Source organism: Globicephala melas, chromosome X (genome assembly GCF_963455315.2).
Source record: "Globicephala melas chromosome X, mGloMel1.2, whole genome shotgun sequence".
Lineage (NCBI taxonomy): Eukaryota > Metazoa > Chordata > Mammalia > Artiodactyla > Delphinidae > Globicephala > Globicephala melas.
This window is the reverse complement of record NC_083335.1, coordinates 123,623,823-123,639,814: the sequence shown is the minus strand read 5'-3', so window position 1 is coordinate 123,639,814 and position 15,992 is coordinate 123,623,823. Positions and strand designations below refer to the sequence as shown.

The window sequence follows — 15,992 nt, the reverse complement described above, 5'->3', positions numbered from 1 at the left end:
GGACAACAGGAAGGAGGGAAGGAAAGGATTGGAGGAAGGTCTGAATGGAGGGAGGAAAAAGAGAGGGAAGTAGGAAGGAAGGGAGGAAGAGAGGAAGGGAATGAAGGAAAGAAAGAAGGAACGAGGGAGGGAGGATGAGGGACGTGTCAGTCAAACGTCCCTGCCTGGCCTCTGTCTCGCCTTATTACACCCACCACAGTCCTGTCACTTAGCTCTTTCCCACTCCTCGGGAAAAGGGAAATTCAGATAAGCGAAAGCATGAGCGGAGCTGAGCCCGGGGTAGGAACCGGGGAGAAAGCCCACAGCTTAGGGGCGCTCCGTCCTTCCTTAGTCTGTTCCCATGCCCTTATGGGTGTCGAGGCCCTGCTGCCCGAGACAGCGCCTCACATCCAGGCCCGGGCTTGCTCGCACCTGACGTTCACTGGATGGCGTGGGGGAGGGGGGCTGGAAGGAGCGCAAGCGGACCGTGGGGGAACCTGCGTGGGAGCGGACCACCTGGAGAGGGGCGCACGGCGGCGCTCGGCCGGCATCCCCCTGCGCTAGAGCTCCCGGCTCGCTGCCCCTCAGACCTGCCCACGGCCCTCCGCCCGCCCCCCGTCACTCACTTCCCTTCCAGCCAATGGCGCGGCCGCCTGTCACCCTCACCCCACCCCTGGAGGCAGAGCGGGGAGGGCCTTGGCAGGGAGGGCGCGGGGCCGGAGTTGAATGATTGAACTTTCCAGCGGAGTTGCGGCGGCCGCGAGGTTCCCGGCAGTGCGGCCCCGGCGCGGAGCTGGGAGCCTCGGCCAGCGCCCGGCGCCCGCGCCCCCGACACGCAGCTATGGTGCCCGGGGCGCCCCTGACCCTCTGCCTCTGGCTGGCGGCCTCCGGGGGATGCCTGGCGGCCGGCTCCGGCGCGACGGCCGCCCGGCGGCTGGACGAGTCGCTGTCGGCCGGGAGCGTCCAGCGCGCCCGCTGCGCCTCCAGGTGCCTCAGCCTGCAGATCACGCGCATCTCCGCCTTCTTCCAGCACTTCCAGGTATGAACCGCCGCCCGCCCGGGTCCTCCCCGGCGCTGCGGGCCGCGGCGGGTGCGCACGGGGCGCGCGCCTCCCAGCCTCGCCGCCCAAACTTCTCGCCCAGCTCAGCCGGCAGATCCGTCTTTCCCTCCGCGTGGATTTTACAGTCTGGGTGCGCGAACCCTCTTTTCCAGCCCCGTCCCTGCTCCCGAAAAGAAAAAGAAGCCTGCGGCATCTTTACCTAACTCCCTTCTTCCGAGGGGGAAACGATAGGCGGTTTCTCTGGGAAGGGAGAGCAGTTGTGTGGCTTCCAAGGGTGGGAGTGTGGGTTTGTTAGTTGCCCGGGACTTCCGCGCGGGACTGCGGGCTGGTGGCGAGTCCCGCAAACTCCGGGGCGCTCCGGGCCCTCGGCGCGGCGGGCACAGCGAGCGAGGCCGGGAGGCGCGCACCGCTGCTCCCGGGGACCCGCGCGACGAGCCCCGGCCCCGCAGGTGCCCGCGGGAGGACACTTTTGTCTCTTTCGAGCTTTGCTTTCGCTCTCGGCGGGCCGAGAGCTCGCGGCCCACCCTTCGAGCCCCGGGCGGGGCACTTGGGCCAAGTCGTGCGTTCCAGCGCGTTTGTGTTGGGGCCCGGGGAGGCGGTGGTGATGGTAGCTGTGCGCGCCCCAGTTCGGAGCCCCAGAACTTCCAGGTCTCGCCAACGAATGGCGTGGAGAGTAAGGGAAGGGATGCAGGGGATACGGGACTTGGAGGCGCCGTGTTTGGATGCTCTGAGCGGGCTCCCGGGGGTCAGTATCTCCCCCAGCCCTCGTAGGTTCTGTCGGCTTGAGGGTAGGAGAGCTTGTGGGAGTGTGGGTGTTGGGTGTGTAGAAGGTTCAGAGAACGGCACGCTTGGTGCTGTGGATGGCCGGGATCCTCGGGCGGGGCGGGGGTGATGGAGGGCGCCACAGAGGGGAGGATCCCCGCGGGACTTGCTCAGGGACACTGGCCGAGGGTGGGCGCACGGGAACCGCTCCCGGCCCCGACCGAGGCGCGTCCCACTGCTGCCTTCCCCAGCTGACCCGAGTGCGCGCACTCTGAAACCATTCACGCAGATAACCGAATTCCTCTTGTCTGCCCTGGTTCTCGCCCTCGCCTTTTCGTCTCTATCCTTAGTTGCTCACCTGCTCCAAAGTCCCAGCTTCTCGCCGCAGGGAAAACTGCGGAGGCCAGAAGGAGACCGGGGCTCCTGGGTGGGGTTCTAAGCCGAGCCCTCTGCCCTTGAGAAATAAACTGGGCGTCTCTTCCACTCGGGCGGGATGCATGGGCCTTCCCAGAGGCCCTGAGGACTGAGCTGCGACAGGAGGCCATCGTAATGACCGTGGAGTTGGGGACGAATCTCCGAAGTCTGAAGCGATGTTCATTCTGGCGTGAGAACTCATGAAACCTCGCGCCGAGTGGCACAAGGAGAACTAAAAGTTGGGATCTTCAGAGAGTGAACCAGCTGGCGAAGTTTGCATGCGCCTGAGTGCGTGCTTCTCTGTGTTCTCAAAGAAGCGACATCCGGTGGGTGTCAGAGAACTCGGCGCGCTCTGCTGTCCTCGTGGGTCTTCAGGGAAAGGGAAAAGGGAGTGTGGTGTCGTGCGCTGAAATTACGCGGACATCCTGGAGAGGGCTCCTCCCCAGCCCCCTGGTTTCCAAACCGCCGGCCCTGCGCTCGCAGCCACTCTCCCGAGGAGACGCCACACTCTTGTGTAAACGACAACAGAAAACAAAACGAACCGGCAGCCTGTTCCCAGGGAGAAAGAGTATCTTTTCTTTTTCTTCTTTCCTTCCTTTCTTTCTTCTTTCTTTTTTTAAATTGAATTGTCAGTTGCTGTAATTTATTTGTTTTACAGTTTCAGCGGCTAAAGAAGCAGTTTAGATCGAGCCAATTCCCGTGAAAGGCTTTTCTTGTGGTCTCTTGGCATGATTTCTCTTCGGAAGAAAAACTGCTGACAGAATACACATTGCCAGACAATCCTGATTACATTTTAATTAGCTGGGTGAAATAAGCCGCAAATTACTCAGGACTTAATAACTGCTGTTTTTGCAATCAATTGCAAAGCCATTCTTGGAGGTTTAACCCTAACCTGGTAATGCCTATCTGATTTATCTAAATTGCAGGGATTAAGCGTTCTTAAGATTTGAGAAGACAGAAGCACACACTCCTTATAAAGCTTCAAGCTTCCCTGCCCCTCCCCCTTTTTAAATAATTGGAAGGATGCGGAGGGATCAGCCTGGGGGCAACTCATTACGCTGCACGTGGGATTTATTAATGGGCGGGAGAGGCTGGGCTGGTGGAAGGGTTCGGAAGAGCCCCTTCTATCAGGGTCACCCCACCCACCTGTGCAAATAAACCAGAGCAGAAGGCTGTTTCTGGAGCAGGTGCGGGTTCCCAACTTCTCCTGCATAGTTCCCGGCCTCCTGTAAAGGAGCTGCCAGGGCCAGTGACTTGGGGTAGCAGGCCTGCAGAGAAGGCTGGGGTCCAAACGTCTCCGCCCCGATTCTGCACACTCGCCAGTGCCTCCCAGCCTTGCAACTCGAGGCTGGAGGTGGATGGAGCGCACGCGTGCCTCCACGTGGGTGGGGCTAGATCGGCTTCACTTGTCAATCATGTGGCTGTCAGCCTTGCCTGATGGCACAGGGGACTCAATACTGATGCTTGGAAGTGGGTGTGGTGATGGGGATACTGGAGTATCTGTATCCTGAATGATCTGCCCACGGTCCCCGACCTGAAGGAGCTTAGGATTTCATACTGCAAGGGAGATGGATTCTGAACTGAATCATTGATTTCACCAGTGAGGGCTGCCTCTCATTTGTGAAAAGCAGTAACAGGTAGCACCTCACAGGTTGTCAGTACCCGGCTCCACGATGCCCTGCGCAGGGCATTTGGCACGTTGCCATTTCAAGTTCACACGTGTCGTGCGTGCACGTGGCTAAAAGCCTGGCAACGGAGGCGGTTGGGAAGGGCGTCCTTTCCTCAGTGAATGCAGCTGAGGTCAGAGCTGTGGGGTAAGGAGCAGGGAGGTGGGCTCTGGAGCCGGGCAGATGGCGCTCTGCGTCAGGCTTAGCCACTTGACAGATACGTAGCTTGGGGAAGATCACCTTCCTGAACTTCCAGCCTCTCGTGTGTCCGCTAGGACACCTGCCCAGCAAGGTGGAGATCATAAAACCTGTTGGGGATAATGAATGCGATGGTAATAAAGGGGTCACCGTTCTGGGGGTCTTACAAGTCTGTCTCATTTCATCCCCACAACCGTCATACAAAGAAGGTACCGTTGGTGTCCTCCTAAGAGCTGATGAGGACCCGAGATGCTGAGACGCTAATAGACGGGGGACCTGGGTTCCCAGCAAGGACAGCTACCGGTTTGGGATTTGTTCTTATTTTTAGGATTTTATTGGTTAGTGGTTTAACTGACTTCAGAACTGGCTGCCTATTTCTCAGGCCGCAGCGCCAAATGGAAACATGTCGTCCATTATTCAGAGAGCAAGAAGTGTTGTCGAAGGAACTAAAATATAAAACTTGTTCTTTCTTCTGTGACCCTTCTCTTTTGGAATTTGCTATCCAGTGCTGTTCTCGGTAAAGCATAATTTAAACGTGAAGTCATTCGCGTGGGTCTCACTGTTCATCTTTCTCTTGTGCACTGCCAGTGTTACACGCAAACATCAGAGCATTTCACTTGTATGTGGAAAATCACCAGCAGTACACAGTTTTGATGTCCTGGTTCATCCCTGGAGGAAAAAGTGGGGACCAGACTCAGGAAGGTGGGAAGGAGGACACGAGGACCCCCAAAGTGCCCTGTGTAGGGTGTGCCCAACGGGTGCCCCACAAGGGGATCTTGCAGGACATGTGTAGACCGTCAAGGGCACCCGGGGTCTGGCGAGCGCATACGCTTGCTCAGGCACGGCCCTTGCCCAGTGCCCTGTTCTACCAGCTGCTGGACCAGCGCGCTGCACTTTGTTCTAGCTGGATCTTCAGGAAGCTGAACCAGGGCTCTCCCCCTCCGACGCTCAACCCATAGCAGATGGTCAGCCCCCAGGTGTGCTTAGATCTGCTTGCCAGATGCAATTAGCTACCTGCATTAGGGACGGGCAATAGGCTTGTTCCCGTGGAGTCTTGGGCTGTGGCTGGCCATCCACCAAACACAGTATGATGGTCCCAGCCTGGGCCGGGGACAGCCACCACTAAATTCTGGGACACATCAACGCATGCACGCGCCACCCTGACCCTCCTCGTGCCCACGCTCAGGCCCCTGCAGAGGAGAGAGGGTGACAGTGATTTGGGGGTGAGGTGGGGGAGGCTGGGAGGGTTGGGGTGCCAGTGGGCCAGGGAGTGGGCAGCCGAGAATCTTCCCTGGGGAGGAGAGGGGTGGGGAGAGGCGGCATCATGCATGCCGGAGGCTCTAGAACATGCTCCCATATCCCCTCAGACTGCACACACGAAACGCAAACTCGAAGATAAGATCTTTGAGGATTTCAACATGGCGATCTCGGCACAATAACCCTCAGGTGCAGGGCCCCTTCTGAGCGAGGGCCACGTGCACTGGTCATTTGTCCCTGAAGCTGGCCCCGGTTTGGGTTTTTTAACCCTTGGAAGAGGGTAGGTTAAGCCCACTTGTCCTGGTGGTTCTTCATAGTCTGTCCATCGTGTTCAAGGGTACAATGCTGACGTGCTCACTTGGGAATAACCTGCCGTGCACTTGTTTTCTCAACCTCCCTAGAAGATTAAAGAAGAGGGAAAACAGTGAAAATGTGCCTGAAATTAGCTGTCTCTTTTTGGGTGACTCTCATTTAAGTTGAGAGTGGCCTCCTCTTCTGTGCTTGTTGGGACATTCAGGGCGGAGACCCTGCCTGTCTCGCTAGGTTCTGCTCATCATGGCAGTGATGGATCTGAGTCTCAGAGCCTTGCAGATAGAGTCCTTCCACTAAATATTAGCAGACCTGCAACCTGCTCTTTCTCTGCCTGAGTCTTCTCAAAGGAGGCTCAGTAGAATTGGGCTTGAGGAAAAAGAGTAGCCCACGTGCAATAAAATAGGAAGAGTGCGTCTATTTCTTTGCCAGATTTTGGGACCGGAGGGGAAAAGTGGGTGGAATCTTGTTGGAAGATAAGTAGCAGGTTGCTGGCAGCCTTGGTCCTAGGGCTCTAGAATTTTATTAGCGTTAAGAGATTCCAGCTTAATGGGACATTATTCACTCTCCAAACTACTGCTGATAGACTCGTTTAGGTAGCTGATTAGAGATCAGAGGCTTTTTTCTAGCAGTAATTGGAAGCTGTTTGTTTTGGCAAAAGAGAGAACTAAGCTGGCGATTAGCTCCTTCTGCTTAGAGGACTAGCCTCTCCTCTCAGAGAAAGTAAACAAACAATTAGCGCATCAGAAACCTTCAGCAGCCACGACTCTGCCCCAGGCTCGCAGATTTTTGGAGGAGCGATTCTTTGGTGGATATACTCAGCTGTGGTGTGTCCGTTTGGCCTGCCGTGAGGTTGAAGTTATACGCTAGAAAGTCTCTGGGAAGAGAGGCCATCCTCAAGTTTGACCTTTGTATTTCCTGGTCTGGGTCACTGGATCTCTGGCTGTGTTTCTAAGAATTTCTGAATTTGACCCAAACGAAACATTAGGTTATTCATGGCAAATTTTCATGTTTTTAATACAGCATTTCTCCTTGAACCGTGATTCACAAGTGTATCTTATTGTGACTATTACAGAACATGGAGAAAACACGTTAGAAAATGCCGACTTATTTCTTTGTGCACTGTACTATTAGCGGAGAAATATATTTATATATCTATATGTTTATGTATTGAGTATAGTATATATTTATATATATTTCAATATATTATATTAATAAAATACATACATGCATGTATGTTTAGAGACCTACATTTAAAAGTTAATGTTGTTGGTTTAAGCATTCCCACCCTAATATCCTCCTAACTTATAATTTTTTAATGTTTTTATGAAACAGATTCATCAGATTTCACTGTATAACCTACCTGGGTATGTTACGGCAAATGGGCATAAAACTTGCAGGCTACGTAAAGAAACGTATCAAAGTGTCAGTGGGCATTGATTGTATTCGTGCAGAAATGGAGAAGTTCCTACGTGTGAGTTGCTATTGCCTTCCGGAAATCTGACTCTTACACGGTTTTGAGAGTTGGGCTTGGGACAATAAACAGTGAAGCGTATCTGTATTATTGAGAGGCATTTTTTATATGCGCAACAGTACTGGTGAAAATAGCAAACGCCCTGTTGGAATGCTTTGTCAAATTACCCCATAACTCATACTGTTGGTGCAGTGTCTGAGCTCCAAGTCCTTTCGAGTGCTGAAGCCAGCCACCTTTCAACATTTCCACTCACCCTGCACTCCATATTTTGAAAGTATGTTGTCTATCAACATATGGCCTTTATTAAGTATGACCTAGTTTTTCCTCTTCACATTAATCAAAGATATCCATAACTCCTTCAAACTTCAGATCAGCGTGAGGTCGCCCACATTACCACAGTAGACTGATAAAGCTGACATTCTTGACATTTTAGTTATTTTTGTACCACCTATCTTAGGAGAACGTGTAATTTGTTTCGGAGTCTCTGAATATTGGAAATGGGTCATAGACACCTATTCCTTCTCGGGAGACGCTGCTGGTGACTTTCTGTCGCTCACCCCGCCAGCCCCTGGCTCCTGGCTCGGCAGCTAATAGCTTACAGCTGCTCCCCCTGAGAGACTAACCTTTAGCCCCTGGGCACCATCTTGCCAGCAGGGCAGTGTACCCTCCTTCCCTGATGAGGGCAGGTCATGGCCATTGGCTCACCGCTGGGGGATACAGGAGGCCATCCCTCTGCTGGGGTCAACTCTGGTACAATTTATGCTCCAAAGCATTGCACAGGGCCAGGCTTATCAGGTCTCTAGCCGAGACCACATCCCTACTCAGGTCTTCCTGCATCCTTCCCTCCCCTTCCACTGAGAGCTTCCCCCCTGATACATCACATTCACAGAAAGCCCCCTTTCAGCCTCAGCTTCCAGGAAGCCCAACCTCAGACACCTACCTTCAGATATGTCATCGAATTCAGCCCTTTTGTTTTGCAGATTATATAGCTCGATGCTTATAGGAATGATTCATTCAAGCACATACACATGATAGATAGTAGAAGTAAAGGTATAACCCAGCGTTCACAACTCTCAGCTCAGACTTTCCCCACTACCCCCTTTGCTGGGCTTCTTATTATTTATTGTTTTAATTTTTATTTTACACTGGAGTATAGTTGATATACAGTGTTGTGTAGTTTCAGGCGTACAGCAAAGTGAATCAGTTATACATATATCCATTCTTTTTCCGATTCTTTTTCCATATAGGTTATTACAGAACATTGAGTAGAGTTCCCTGTGCTATACAGCAGGTCCTTGGTGATGATGTATTTCATATACTGTATGGTAGTGTGTACATGTTAATCCCCAACTCCTAATTTATCCCTCCCCCTCCTTTCCCCTTTGGTAACCATAAGTTTGTTTTCTAAGTCTGTGAGTCTGTTTCTGTTTTGTAATCCACCATTCCCTTTAAAAAAAAAAAAAAAGAGTTTATACAAATTAAAAAAAGAATCCTTCTAGACGAGGAAGCACGTTGAGTCGGTACGTTTTCTGTTATTTGAATTTAGTTTATCTCTCCTGATGATTTCAGTAAAGAGTCTCAAATCTTGATCCTAAGACATAAGCACCTCATGCGCCTTCATTGCCTCTGTGAAAAAAGGTATATAGTCGGCGCTCCGTGTGCTCTGGTTCTGCCTATCCGCAGTTGGTTGAATCTGCCAGTGAGGAACCCGTGGATACAGAGGACCGGCTATACGCTTATTATAATACGGACCAGCTGTCCGTATTACATAACGGACTTGAGCATCCGCGGATTTGGTGTCCACAGGGGTCCTGGAACCAATCCCCCACAGATCTCAAGGGAGGACGGTGCTGTTAAAGCCAGCTTGCAACAGTTGTCTGGTAGGTGGACAGTAGGTGGGGTGAGGGGACGTCATTAACCTCAGTACCCCTGGCAGGTCTAAGAGGAAGGCAGAGAGGACCAGTCAGTTCAGATATTAACCACCTTTGCGTTTACTCAGCAAGTGACCAGGCTGCCACGTCCCCCAGGACCTAGAGTCCCCTCCATATCTTTAAAAGATTATGCACATGGTTTCAAGATAGCGAGCGGAGGCATTTTCCCTGATGGTGATGGAGAAGGTTGGATAAAAGTGGTTACCCCTGATAGCCGATAAGTAAGGAAAGATTTATGGAAGCAGTGTTTATGGCTCATTTTAGTGTAAATCTCAGACGGTAGATGCTGGGTCTCTTTCTCCCTTAAAAAACAAACCCGCAAAAACCGTCCCTTTAATCGCTTCTGCTTATTTCAGCTAACATCGATGAATTGCTGCAGTTTCAGAGATGAGCTGGCAGAATCCCTACTCCTGAGGGGTTTGTAGTCTGGGAGGGGCTAAGCCCTGTAAACAGACCACTGCCGTCCACAGGGAGGGCTCGGGGAGTTACCTGTGTGAGATCTCAGGCCTGTTGCTGTAGGGGACGTGCGCTAGGGGAGAGGACACTTGAGCTGAGCCTCGAAAGCTGGGCTCTTCCAACCGTAGAGCAGCCAACGTGAGTAAATGCAGAGTCTTGCAGGAGTTTGGTCTGTCTCTTGGGGGCTCTCGGTGGCCCCTAATGGACGGGATGCAGCGTCAGCCCGCCCAGCCAGCAGCCAGGCCATGGGAACTTGTTGGTAAGAGCTGGGACAAAGCTCGAGTGCTCTGTTCTGCAGGACGGGTTGAGAGCAGGTCATCCCACTTAGAGGTGTCTTCCTGCTTCTTGCTGATCTGGTTGGACATCAGGCCACGCTACCAGCTGCCCTCACGTTACTGAGTTGATCTCTGTGGAGATCCTCACCAGCACCCCTAAGAAAGAGCCCCCGATGAGCATAAAAAGGAGAGAAGGGGGCTGCCTCTCCCATCTCCCTGCCGTCATGCTTTGGCTTACGGAAGGACCGCAGTTCCGAGAGGTGGGGCTGGATCCTAAGTAAGAAACTCTCCTGAATCACTGAGCCACAGGTTAGAAGGTATTGAGCATTCATCGCATTTTTTTCTATCTTGGTGCTGAGAGAGTAGTTTCACATAAAATACCTATTTGACCTTCACAGCAACTCTTTGAGGTCAGGAGTGTTATTTTATGTTTACAGATAAGACAACTGAAGGTTGTGAGCTATTGGGAAGTGAGATAACCAAGTCTTCGTAGCAGAAACTCAAGCCCTAATTGTCATGTTCCCAAATATTTATACTAAATGATCTGCTTCTCAGCATGTTGACAGTGAGAGAAGACAGGGTGAAAATATCAGCTGTAATATCATCGACAATCATGGAGTTTTGGGGGGAAACGGACCTCCATTTCTCTGTCTCTCCTTGCCTCTTGGAGGTACCACTGCACCACGAAGTGGCACAGTTGTGGATGATTGAAAGGTTGCTGGTGTGATAGAAAAAAACCATTAAAAATACCAGTCCATCAACGACATCCACTGTGCATCTGTCTATCCCAGTCCTTCCTCCAACCAATAGGGATCTGTCACACACAGTTGATTTTCAGGTAGCTTAGATGCTGGGGACCCAGCATAAGTGACACGTGCTTCCTGCCCACAAAAGAATTATTTTCAGAGAGAGAGAGAGAGAGAGAGGCAGACATTTACACAAATAGTTGCAAAGAGTTGTTAAAGTGAAGAGAGTGTTATAATCATGAATCATCTTTTAAATCTTTATAGAGAATTGTTTAACACATTATCATAATTTCTTAGATGAAGATTTTTTTTCCCTTATAAGTAGATTTTGTTTAGGTCCACCCAAAATCCCACTCGTCTAGCAACATAGCAGAGTAGTATTGTGATCCTTGCGGGAATGTTTCACGAACAGCTGAGCTCCTTGATGCCATGGAGGGTGAGTTTGTTGTCTGGGAATGACAGAGGTCTCAGGGCTTCACCCTTGACCTTCATTCTTGGCTACCATTGCTGCTTTGTACAGTGGAGGGACACATTTGGAATACTTGCAAGTGGTGTTCATGGCTTGTAGGTATGTGACTGCTACTTTTAAGAACTCAGTGTGTCTTATAAGTTTGCTTGCTTTTGTTTTGGTTTTGGGAGAGTGTGTGTGTGTGTGTTTACATTTTATCATTCTTTCCATCATCTCTGTAAGATATAAAAGTTGGACAATAAGGAATTCTGAGAAAAGAATTTAGAAAATTCTCAAGGCTGCACATGAGAAGAAAATGGTGATGAATTGGGGTTCTTTAATCCCCCAGAGTGCAAAAATCTATCCTCAGGGGAATCTGAGAAACAATGGCTCTTCAAGAGGGAAGAAAAGCTCTTAATTCACATACTATTTATCCTTTTGTTTTAAATTATAACGTTCGTCATTTAATAAGCTTTTCGGTCTCCAAGTGATTAATACCCTGCCAACTTGAGAAAATAACATTCTGTTAGAGTGACCTCAAAATATATAATTTTGTATTTCATATTACCTTCCTACTTTGAAAGATAAGGCAGATATGCCGTCACCACTGAAAACAGTCGAGTAATGTCTGGTGACCGCCATCTTCATTTTAGGGAAGTGCGGGTTCTTACTGGCGTGCATAGGATCTCAAATAACCTTCAGAGAACAAAAATGGATGTTTCCCCTCAATTCAGTATCTAATTATCATGGATGACTTTTTAAATTTCATAGCTAATTTCTGGTTATATCCAAAGAAGTGACAATTTTATAAGTCTGTAAGTGAAAACACAAAACAGAGCGTCCTTTTAATGAAACAAGAAACATTAATTTTGCACAGTAATCCATCACCTTACGAAAATGTCGTTAATCCTGCGGGTGCTGGGGACAAGAAAAATGATGGGAATTCATTCACTTAAGCGACTTAGAGCTCTTTTCTCCACATTCTGTTTGTAGTTTACACCTTTTTAAACCCACTTTAATATTCTAACGCATTAATAATTCTTATGTGTGAAACGCATCACAGTGTCTTTGTTCTTCCTGTCTCCCTCCAATGCAAATGATGGTCTTGTCTGAGGACAAACCAGGTGGATCACATTCTTGGGAGATTACTGACAGCTTCTCTGAAAGAAAGACTGAAACAGTTGAGAAATTCTAAATGAAAACAAATATAACGCTTTCAGGTTAAAGGTGATTTTACCTGTTACTCACTGTGTCTCAATTGAGTTCATATAAATGGTTCATCTGATGTACGTTGATCAACTCTTGTTTAATTCTCTGATAATGCGTAATTGAGAGAGACAGCACTTTCTAGACTTAAATAAATGCCTCTATTCCTGTCTTTAAATGCCTACACTACTGGAATGAGTAGCACTCTTTTGAAATTTATACTGTTTGTTATACTTTGTGGACTGGAAACAAAATTGACAAAGGCTTGCAATAGTGAGAGAGATTTTGAAGAGGATGCATGTCTTGTAGTGCTATGTCACCCCAGCCGCTGGACAGGTTTCCAAGTGCTGTTATAGCAACCCAAATATGGCAAGGATCCTGGCATCTCAGGATCATTAGTTTGCTTTCCAACGGATGAGCAGACCCGTTCAGAATGCAAATACCAAGACCATTTCCAATCATGAGGGAATCATCACCACCACCACCACCATCATCACCATTATCATCATTATTACCATCACTACCATCACCATCATCATCACCACCACCACCACCACCACCATCATCACCATCATCATTATCATAACCATCATCACCACCACCATCACCATCATCATCACCATCACCATTATCATCATCATCACCATTATCATCATCATGACCATCATCACCATCACCACCACCACCATCATCCCCACCATCACCATCACCATTATCATCATCACCATCATCATCACCACTATCACCACCATCATTGTCATCACCATCATCACCACCACCACCACCACCACCATCATCATCATCATCACCATCATCACCATCACCATTATCATCATCACCATCACCATCACCATCATCATCACCACTATCACCATCATCATCATCGTCATCATCATGATTATCATCATTCTCAGCATCACCACCATCACCATCATCATCAAAGCATTTGAAAATATGACACTGCTCCCTGAGCAATCTCTGTACAAACAATTCTGTTGAGATACTCAGATTTCCATGCCTGTCCATCATGGCAGGCTAGTTATTTTTGCCCCTGCTTACTGATGTCTGTCCTTCCCTTGATGGCCATTCCCCCACAAAGAGGGTTTGGCTCACCATGGAGGAGAAACCTCGTGTGAAACAAGGATCAGAAGACCCCCGAGGCATCAGGGTGGCCCATTCTTGCCCAGCAGTTGTGCCATATGGATGATTCAAATATAGGTAAAGTTACGAGCTGCAACACAGCATACCTTGGAGCTTGCTGTCTGGAGTGGAAGCGTGTTAGCGATAAGGATGCCAAGCTTATGCAGAAGTTACTACTTTCAGGAACGGTGAGCAGAAGGTAGGAGACCGGCCGCCGTTAAAACATTTTGGTAACTGCGATTCCTTTGCATTCTTCTGTGGCAAGGAAGTGCAGAGAAATCACCCAAGATGCTGTCCGCGATTAAAGAGAGTCATTGGTTGAAGACTTTCTTGACTTCTCATTTGCTCGTTCACGTTTTGGGCTGTTATAGCCATTCAGAACTAGAACTTTGCCTTTAAAGCCTAAAATATGTACCCCAGTTCCTTTCTTCCTCTTTTAGACATAGGTAGGCCCTCGGTAGAGGTTTGGCAAATACCCCTGGCGCATCTTTGACTAGAAATGCACTTTCCCTCCCTTTCTGCCACCCCCTCCTCTCTCCCTCCCCTTCCTTTATTTGGACACTTGGCTGTACCATTTTGAAAGCAGCACAGCCAACCCCATTTGCTGCTCATTCCAGAAATGGCCTACATCTGGGAAGTTATTTTCCCATTGGGCCAGAATCTGAAAGAAAGTACGGAACATCTTTTGTTGTTTCCACATTTTTGTATCCGGAATTATGAGATAATGTCCTCACAGCTGCAAAGAAATAAAAAAAAACGCTTCTGGACAGGATATATTCACTTGTTAAGTATCATCAGAGAAAAACCTATTTAGAGGTGAGACTCCATGAGAACAGACATCCATTTGTATTTTGATGTTTCTGTCATACAGGGGCCATGGACATCCATTTGTATTTTGATGTTTCTGTCATACAGGGGCCATGGACTTGTATAATACTTTAAACCTGTTTTTTATTGGGCAAGATTGGCATACTCTAGTCGCATTTATTACTCCACAATTTTGACAAAAAAGGAGGAAGTTTTTTCTTTTTTGAACAGCCGTATGAAGTTAGGGCCAAAACGTTTTCTTCCATATATATGTCTGTATGTATGATTCAAGAGTGTCTAGTTCATGGTTTCTCAGCCTTGGCACCACTGACCTTTGGGGCCAGATTATCCTTTGTTCTGGGGTCTGTGCTGTGCATTGTGGGATGTTTAGCAGCATCCCTGGTCTTTACCCACTAGGTACCAGTAGCATCCCTCCTACCCCCAGTCATGACACAAAAAATATCTCCAGACATTACAATATGTGCCGTAGGACAAAATCACCCTTGTTGAAAGCCACTGGTCTAGTTCTCTCTCTTTTTACTTTACGTCTGTCTCGGTTGATGTGTCTCTAGTTCAATATCTGTATTCAGATATGTGTATCCACATCTAAATGTATACGTGTATGTATGACTCTTTTATTACAGATTCAGTTGCCCTCTTTGAAAGAATAAACTCAGATACATGAGTCAATAAATTGATTGCAGTAACAGTGTTTTTTTTCACTTATAACATGGGAGTTTGGAAAGGTGCTCGTTTATGTCTCCATTTGAGAATCTAGGAAAGAATAAGGCGCTTATTTCGAAAAAAATGCTTGTCTTCCATTCTATAGCAAACATTCTCCTGAATGAAAACAACAGTATCTCTGTCTTTAGCAGTGATGATTCTGAAGACATGTCATGGCATTTGGGGATGTGATAGCCTCTAAGAAAATCGGGGTTTTCCAGCCATGCCCAGTCTAATGTGTAAAGTTGGTCACATTGCATCTTTTCCTTTAAATACCTGTTATGTTTTTAAAATTCGGTGAGCTGGTCCGAAAGTCTGATTCCCTCGGAACTTCTTTGCAAGTAAACTGTCTTTTCCTTTTAAGAAACTTGTGTCTCTGAGCGTTCTTGCAGACCGCTTACGTGCTCTTTAAGTGCCTCGCCTAGAAAGTGGTGGCGATGGTAACACGGCTTCCCTGGATCGTGCTATGATATGCCACACAGTTCACTCGGAGCAGAACCTCACGTGTACTTAGGTCTCCAGAAGTATTGGCTGCTGTGGTTCAGGTGAGCGAGGCACAGAGTGAGTGCTGTGCTGAAGATGCTGGGACAGAAAATTGAGTAGCGTGCACCCCTCGATCCTTCACAGGCTGGTCTAAGAGCAGTAAAAGGGAATTTCAACAACCTGATTTTAAAGTGGGCCAAAGACCTCAACTGATACCACACCAAAGAAAATATATAGATGGCAAATAAGCACATGAAAAGATGCCCCGCATCACATGTCATCAGGGAAATGCAAATTAAAACAACGAGATAGCACCACATACCCATTAGAATGGCCATAATCCACGACACTGACAGCACCAGATGATGCCGAGGACGGGCAGCCACGGGAACTCTCCTTCCTTGCTGCTGGGAGCGCAAAACGGGACACTCACTTCGGGAGGTGAGCAGTTTCTTACAAAACGAAACGTACCCTTACCCCATGGTGTTTCTTCAGATGAGACGAAAACTTACGTACACGATGAAACTCGCACTTAGATGTGTAGAGCAGCTTTATCCATAATGGCCAGAACTTGGAAGCAGCCAAGATGTCGCTCAGTAAGTGAATGGCTGAATAAACGGAGGTACCTCCGGATTATGGAATACTGCTCAGCACTAA

General features: G+C 48.7%; 1 protein-coding gene across 1 annotated transcript in view; it reads left to right on the top strand.

Annotated features, from left to right (window-relative positions):
- Window positions 1-716: 716 nt before the first annotated feature.
- ANOS1 (anosmin 1) overlaps window positions 717-15,992 on the top strand; it is a 192,454-nt gene continuing 177,178 nt past the window's right edge. Inside the window, exon 1 of the mRNA XM_030837319.3 lies at window positions 717-1,018. Within this exon, the coding sequence (XP_030693179.1) occupies window positions 821-1,018 (198 nt within the window). The 5' untranslated portion in view covers window positions 717-820. The remainder of the gene's footprint in view (window positions 1,019-15,992) is intronic.